At 48.1% G+C, this 8,181-nt stretch overlaps 1 protein-coding gene across 3 annotated transcripts in view; it reads left to right on the top strand.

Moving 5' to 3' along the window:
- Positions 1-698: 698 nt before the first annotated feature.
- PDZD2 (PDZ domain containing 2) overlaps positions 699-8,181 on the top strand; it is a 143,523-nt gene continuing 136,040 nt past the window's right edge. For 2 of the 3 annotated variants that reach the window (XM_075019829.1, XM_075019826.1), the window contains exon 1: positions 699-1,283. In XM_075019829.1, the coding sequence (XP_074875930.1) occupies positions 805-1,283 (479 nt within the window). In that variant the 5' untranslated portion in view covers positions 699-804. The remainder of the gene's footprint in view (positions 1,284-8,181) is intronic. The other variant, XM_075019830.1, reaches the window with a different exon arrangement.

Below are 8,181 nucleotides of genomic sequence, written 5' to 3'. Positions count from 1 at the left end.
CCCTGCAGCCTGGTGGGGAGCTAAGTCCGAGAAGTGACCGGACTAAGCCCATCCCAGCCCGAAAACACTGTCAGGGAGGAGGGCAGAGCCGCCTTCAGCAGCGGCGTGGACCAGCCTCGGTGGGTGGTGGGACCCGAGTCGCGCCGTGCCCCTGCAGCCGTCCGTGGGGTGGGTTTGGTGGGACCGTCTCCTTTGCTTCGGTGGCAGGCCTGGGGCTGTGGCAGGAGCATCCCCAGGGCTCGTCCGTTCCCCGTTTTACCGGGGAGGTCAGGAGCTCGTCGTGACCTTTTATTCCCTTGCTGAGGAGAGCGGCTGGTGCCCTCAAGTGGTGAATCGCAGAAGGAGAGCGGCTCCGGCCGCGCAAGCCCGGCTTTGGGCTCCTGCCCCGGGCGGAACGCTGGGCTGGGGCCCTTGGGACGCCTGCAGCGTTTTCGGCACTTCTAACCATGCCTTCTCCCCCTTGCAGGACGAGACGGTGCGGTGACGGTGGTGGGAAGGAGACGTTGTTCCCAGCGGAGCGGGGACCCTGACGCCAGACGGCCGCAAGGCGCTCCCCACCGCTTCATCCACGGACCTTTCCGTGGGGCCGGCTGCGGCTTGTTGACACCAAACAACCTGCCTTGGCTCTGCCTTTGGTCGGTTGGAGCCCCCCAAACGTCCCTGCGAGATTAAGATGGGGCTTGCTTTGGATCTGCAGCCCCACTCCAGCATGGTCGCGGGGGCTGCAGGGGGCCCGAGGAGCCGAGGTCTGGGGAGCCGATCGGGGCCGGGGCTGCTGCCGTGAGGGGATGCACGGGGACAGCGATGCCCATCACGCAGGACAACGCAGGGGTCTTCCTCCCCCTCCTGTGCCAGTGGCTGCAGAACAGCCGTCGGGAGGGGGCCGAGGGTGCCGAGCAGCAGCTCTGCCGCTCGGCCGTCCAGAAGCTGAGCGAGTACATCCAGCTCAACTTCTCTGTGGACGAGAGCAAACTGCAGCCAGGGAGCTGCGGGACTTCGGATACGGAGATCTGCACCATGTACCTGGCCCAGGAGATGCGAAAAAACGAGGTTCTCGGGTTGAGCTTTGGGAACATCCCTGCTCTGGGGGACTACGGGGAGAAGCGTCGGGGAGGGAAGAAGAGGAAGGGGCATAAGGGGCCGGTGCTCGACGTCGGGTGCATCTGGGTGACGGACTTGAAGAAAAACAGCCCAGCCGGGAAGTGCGGGAGAGTGCGCCTGAAAGATGAGATCCTTTCTCTGAACGGCCAGTTGATGGTCGGCGTGGATGTCACCGGTGCGAGGTAAGGGTGGAGGAGCAGCCGCCTCTCACAGTGTGTGGTGCGGGTTGTGGCCAGTACTGATTTATGTCCGAGGGCAGAGGTTTTGACCTCTGCTTTCCAGCCCCCGGGGAGATTTCTGGGTTCCTTCTTAAGGTGTGTAGAAAATGCCTAGCAAAAGCTAATCGATAATTAGCCTACATCTGCTCCTCGCACATCCACTAGAAAATTTTGAGGGGTCATCGTGTCAAAAAATAATATGTCATAAGCATTGGAGGGTCTCCACTAAAACAGAAGTCTTCTGCATTTGGATAAGACTGTTTTCTTAAGTAAAAATGAACACAGACTCAGCAGCACTGAAAGATTTTTTTACAGGCGCATCTTATTTTTGTTGAATCATTTGAGTTGAGGGAAGCTTTTTTGACAGCTAAATGTTGTCTGAGACTTTTTCAAAGCAAGACATTTTTGTGTTTTCCAGATTGGAACAACTTCATTTTAATAAATTCCCTTTGATTTTATTGCATTTGCTCTCTTTTGCTCTCTCCTGTCCCAGAAAACTTGAAACCTTGAAGGGTTCAAGTCAGAAATGAAAGTTCTTACAATGATATAGATTATACTTGCTTTTTTATTTCAGCTGCTGCATACTGTAAAATCAGTTATTGGCCCAGCTTTGCTCTTTGTGGGCCAGCAGACTTGCTCACATTTCCCTTTGCAAAGGCAAAGAAAGACCTTTCTTTGCTAAAGATGAGGATGCAAATGCTCATTCATACTTGAGGTTGCAATGTACCGGAGGGCATGAAATCCTCTCCCTCTTACCAAAGGGGATACATCACGGGGATGGACAGTTTTAGAAACAAAACACTAGTGAAGTGGCCCTTCTTTAAAAGGAAACTGTTGATCTGCAGCCTGGGTAATCAGCATGTTTTATGGGCCTTGGGAATAATATGCCATTTTAAAGCAGCTGAGAAAGTGCTTCAGCAAGTGAGATTTGCAACAGGGGCAAATAACAAGTTTTATCTGAAATAAGCTGTGTACTGAAAAAAAAAAGAAAGAGTTGAATCTTTACAGATACGCCAAGTGAGAATATAGCATTGATGGGAAGACTTATTGGTTATTTATCTGCTGCTTTAGTTGTTGGGCTTGCAAAGCCACAATGGCCTTGGGGGGGTAACACTTGCAAGTTATAATCCTGCAAAGAGCATGGCCTTTGCTCCCAACAGGCAGTGAATGCAGCAGCGGTTTGGAGTGACCGTCGCTCCCAATTCTGCTATGTGGCAGAATAAAAGCAGTGACTCTTCATTCTGTGGGTGCTGGGCAGGTCAACCTGTGATTTTGCAGGTGTGATAGCCACCCTCTGTAATTTCAAGCCTGTAATTCAATGAGTGTATAAATATTGGTATTGTGGCAGTACCAGTCAGTGGCACCCCCAAATTTGAGAGGTTTTGTGGCAAAAAGCAGTTTGCTGTTTCCCCTTTGCCAGATGTCACTGTTTCTAAAATCCAAGGGAACTGCTTGCAGTGGCCAGCAATAATGTTATCTTATTATTAATGAAAAATGAAAGATAATACCCAATGGAGTCTGAAATGTTTGGATATCTGTCCTTTTTATCCTATCCCCGAAGGCTTCATTTTGGGCTTGTTCCTTTTGGAAAGCTCTGTTATTAGACCAGCAAGCTGTGACTGCTGCTAATGAGAACCAAGTGCTCCATTTTCCTTAGTTGAGATTTTTTTCTGGCCATTATGAAGACAGAGTTTTGGTGGTGCAGGACCAGTGTTGTTCATAAGATCCTGTTTTAGAATATTCTATATCCAATTTAGGCCAAAATTTAGGACATCTCTTAGTCAAAACCTGATTTATTTTCAGCATCCAAAGCATCCTTGCCTAACTTACTGTCAACTGCTACTTGACAAGGGTGATGTTGATGGATGACAGTTTGGGACCTTGAGGATGCTCTCAGTTTGGAGTGCTTGGTGTTGCCTGCTGGTAGCTCCAACCCCATGTTACCACCTTGTTCATCTGATCTGCTCCAGGATGCTTCGAGACTCCTTCAGTAGGTTTCTCCATTGGTGTGCTCAGAAGGAAAATAATTCTGTCTAGGTTTAGAACAGACTGAAAGGCAATGTCAGCTTGCCTTCTGGGAAAGAAGCAGCTTTCCTAGAGTATTTCCATATTGCTGCTATGGTGGCAGTAGCAGAGCCCTTTCCCCTTGGCTCTTCAAGGTGTTGGGGCAGGGCAGGACACTGAGCAGTAGTCCTGGCTTGATTTCTGTCTGCCTGATTGTTCTCTGGCTGGGTGAGAAACTCTTCCAGATTGGCACAAAGGGGTGTGAGTGCTGTGATTTGCAGTGTGATGCACTTCATGCAGCCTGCACACACAGTCAGTGAAATTAAAATACTGTCTTAGCTCCTGCAGCACCAGGCTGGATTGAGCAAGCAAAATCACTGCTTGCATGTTTATTCCTTGCCTGCCAAGCGTGCCAGGGCTGCCCCATCTTGCCTGGTGAGCATGTTGTCCACCCTGGTGTTTTAGGGCATCTCCTGATTTTATTTCTGTAACAGTGGGGAATTTGGCATGAGGGTCTTACAACTCTGCCGCTTTCCTGGGGGTTACCACCTCTGCAGCAGGGCTGGCAGAAGTGTGCTCATGTACCCCAGGCTTCATGTCACCTCACCTCCAGCTCCATCCCACAACGAAAACCCTCCCTATTCCAAGGGGCTAAGCCAATACACTGGACAACGGGAGAGGAGAGGTCGGGGCACACGGTCCTTTCTGCTGGCTGTCCTGTGGATGTGGTCAGCCTCTAGAGGATGCAGGGGCAGACAGCTGGAGCCATAACAGATTCGGCAGCCCTGGACAAATTTGGCGCTTTCAGCACCTGCCTGCTATAGGTCCTGTGCCTACAGGTCCTCAGGTCTTGGAGCGGTGATGGGGTCAGGCACAGCGCAGAAAAGCAGCATGCCGCTTCTCGGAGGAGCTGGCTGTGGGTATCACTCATCTGTCTCTCCCTGCTAGGGGAGGTGAATCTGACTTCTTTAAAGAAAAGTTATTTATTTAAATTCCACCTGATTGCCGTGTAAACAGCAGAAACAGGTTGATTATTGCTGAGCTTGTTTCTTTTTTTTTTCCTTTCTTTTCATTTAGAGAAACATTATGCAGTAATATAATCATCAAAGCTCTTTGCTTAACAGGGTATTATTACATTAGAGAAGAATGATGTACGTGGTGGCATTTTTGGTGATGCTAGTGAGTGAGGGAAAATTATTGCTCTCCTCAGAGTTAGCAAATTGTGTGTGTCTATCAAACACAATTGCAGGGAAATGAGCTGTATTGGAGTACTGAATAAAGGTTAGTAAAAACTCTGCATGTTTATTTATCCTCTATCTATACAACTGTATCTCCAAAACACATGGGTTATGTTCCCCCAGACAACAACTTCCTACGTATTTTGGAACTACTCTTCTCATTTTGGGCTATTACTCATTTACTGGAGGGAGGCTGTTAGTATTCCTGCAGATGACAGATGAATCCTTCATTTCTTGAGCATGACTGAATGGGGCTTCATTGAGCAAGTCCTGGGAGGATTGCAAAAGAATTATTTTGTCATGAGTATCATTCAGTTTGAAATACTTGATTGTGAATTTCATAAGCATAGCTGCAGTGCTTGGACACAACTACTACATACATCTAATCTTTAAAATCAGTGCTGAACAGATTTCCAAATTCAAACTGTTTTTGAAGAAAGCAGAGTAAGATACATTACAAGTGATGACAGCGTTCTATAAACATGAGATATTATTATAATTTTGTCATTGAGGAAATCCAACCACTGCTTCAAAATATCGTGTTCCTCATCAGCAAAAATGACCAAACATGGCCATGTGTGGGAATACAGTCAAGAGAACTGGCTGGCTTCTTTTTAACCCACAACCTGGAGTTCCTTCCAAAAAATGAACAGAGAAGTGTTTTGACAGCCATACCTTTGCACAGCGTTTTCTTATTCTCTCCTCTTCAGCCAGTGTCCTGGGGGATTTGCTAGGACTACCTCCCAGCACAAGATACAGCATGCTGAATGTCAGGGAAATCAGTTTCTTTTCAAAGATGCTGAAAAAGAGCTTCAGAAATCAGATGTGCAATGGAGAATGAGCTTCAAGGGCCACTACTGAAGGCGAAGCTTTGACCTTACCTGAAGTTGGGGGTTTCCAGCAAGGCCAAGGTCTTTCCTGAGTGCTTGCTGTGACTGCACATCACATCTACATGCTCCAGGGTAGCTGGAAGTATGAAGGCAACGTGCTGGTCCTCCTAACAGATCAATGCTATTAGTAGTTGTGTGATATATGGACATTCTAAACACAGTCCTGCTTCTCTGTTAAGTGCCAGCAGCTGATTACAGAGCACGATACTGAACGTCTAACCAAATTACAGGTCTCAAAATGTGCAAAGGACTTTGTGCTGCTTGCCTGCAGCAGTCAATAACAGTCCTGGGCTCAGCTGGATGAAATCTTGAGGTTCTGTATCAAAACAGTCCTTGCTGGTGCTGCAAAGCCAATGTGCCGTCCCTGGCTGTATTTGGAGTCAAATTGTGCTCTGAACAGTGGTCTTCAGGAGGGTGCTCTTCTTCTTTGCCCCCTTGTTGGGAGCCCTGCATGCAAGGAGATGCAGAACGGTACATCTGCTGAGGGGATGGGAATGGAGAACGGGGACCTTGCTGCATCTAAGCAGAGCTGCTCAAAAATCTGTCGGCGTGGTTTGATAACTGATGTTTCAGAAGAGCACACCTTTCAAGGTACTTTTTATTGAGCTCCCCCTTCCTCAGAAGTTTCAACTGCATGATTTTTTAGCATAAACTGCTTTGACCCTGCAATAGAAAGATTTTCTTTTTGGAAGAAAGAGCCCCCGAGTGTGGTCACTCTCTGATGTCAAAGTGCAGTGCTCCGGTTTTGCATTTTCCGTGGGGCAGTGCTTTCTGCCACGCTGTGGTGACACATCGCCACTGCAGGAGGCTGGCAGTCCTCCCCACGGCCACTTCGTCCCTGTTGCTGGTGGCTGCAGTTGTCTCCTCGGGGCATCTGCAGGATTTTGTAGCACCGTGTTAACTCGGTGTGTTCAGAATGCTTCCAGGTGCTCCGACTGGTGCGTGGGGATGGCATGCTGTGGGAACAGGGAGGGAGGGCTGTGCTCCCTCTGCTCATCGGGTGGGGCCTCCAGTTTAAGTTTTTGGTAGCAAATCCATTCTTTAGTAGGGTTGGGCATCAGGGTATATGAATGCCTGTGTTATGGTGGAAGGGGAGGTTTTCAGGTTTCTGTGCCTGTGATGGGCTCGTGTTTCTCTGGAAGTTATTGTGGATATATTTTCTGCTTGGTGGAGCAATCTCCTGTATACATCCTTTTTCTTAGGGAAGAATCACCCCAAGAAACCTATCCTTGGTCATCGCAGAAAGCTTTGTCTCACCACACCCCCACCTCCCAGACACGTCAGGTTGCATGGATCGATTGCTCTGTTCTACTGTGTTTCCTCACCTCCTTCCTAAAGCAAAAGTGCTGCCAACACAAAGTGCTGCTCAGTATAAGCAGCTGCATTGCCTGGTGTTAGTAGGGCCTTCTCCTGGTTATGTTCATAAGAAAATATTTTTGTTTTAATAGGAAAACAAATGGAAATGTATCCTGGCCCTTCGCCCTTGGCCAAGGGGCAAACATTTCTGTGGGAGCTCCTTGTTAAAATATTAACAGCACTGAGTACACAGAGAAAAACAAACACAGTGGTCCCGGAGACTGCAGCCTCTGAATACAATCTCAGGGAATAGATTTCTCATAACTGACCTATAAAATACCCCCAGCCTATTGTGGAGTTGAATTAGTTTCCTTTTTGATATCATATTACCAATCTTCATGCTGCTAAGTGATGGATCAGGGCACAGAGGCTGAGACTTGGGGCTTGTTATCACGGGCACGGATGGGAAGCGTATGCTGACATGCCCTCCGAGCTGCCTGGCGTGTGAGTCCCCAGAATGAAAAATTAAGCAGCATGTAGGAATTTTGGCTGAGGGTTTTCTCCTCCAGTTGAGCTGCTGGCGGGGGGGGGCGGGGGGGGGGAAACAGTGAATGTGTGCTCAACCTGTGCAAAATGAGAGGAAGCCTGTGGATGTCAAACACTTCTCAGGCAGAGTGCAATTCTCACTGTGCTCCTAAAGTCTTGTATGCTGGAGCATGGAGCTCCCTCTGAAGCACGGTTGCTATATTTTATGCTGATAGTGGATATTAATTCCCCCCTTAAAATATAACAGGACTAAGAAACTAAGAAAGAGATGTGTTTCTTCCCTTCTTTTACATATTCAGGAAAGGTATGAGCAGACTTAGCCACACGTGTTGAGAAATAAATTGCTCTGAAGAAATGAGCTTTATCCCAAATCCTCTCTCAAAAGCCAAAGACTTAAGCAGAAGGTCACTAATCCCCAGACTCAGCAGAGATCATTTAGCTTGTTTGTCCTCTTTGCTTTATTAATCTGAGCATGGGTTCTCTCAGTTTCCCCTCTGCACCCTCTGGTTCCTTTCTTCCCTCTCAACCTCCCTGTGCTGAGCCCAGCCTCTGCGGGGGCAAAACCAATTCTCTTGTAGTGATGGTCATTTGCAGCATCCCACCGCTACAACTGTCTCCTGATCAGGCTTTCCAAACCCCTCATCCTCCTCAACTTTGCATCTTATTTATTTTCTCACTCAGCTCAGTTTTATCTAAAACCCATAAAAGATGATGGAAAGACTGCCACTGATTTAAATGGCTCGTGTCCTCTACGTGTTTGCATGTTTGTCCCAAAATTCTGGGAGCAATATGCTTGTCACTGCCTTCTACACACTGTTGCCACTGAACAACAGAGCTGGCCTCTCTTGGTAGAAAGCATGATCCCCAGAGGGCATACATGTATAATTA

This window comes from Buteo buteo, chromosome Z, assembly GCF_964188355.1.
Source record: "Buteo buteo chromosome Z, bButBut1.hap1.1, whole genome shotgun sequence".
Taxonomy (NCBI): Eukaryota; Metazoa; Chordata; class Aves; order Accipitriformes; family Accipitridae; genus Buteo; species Buteo buteo.
This window is presented reverse-complemented; position numbering and strand designations above follow the sequence as displayed.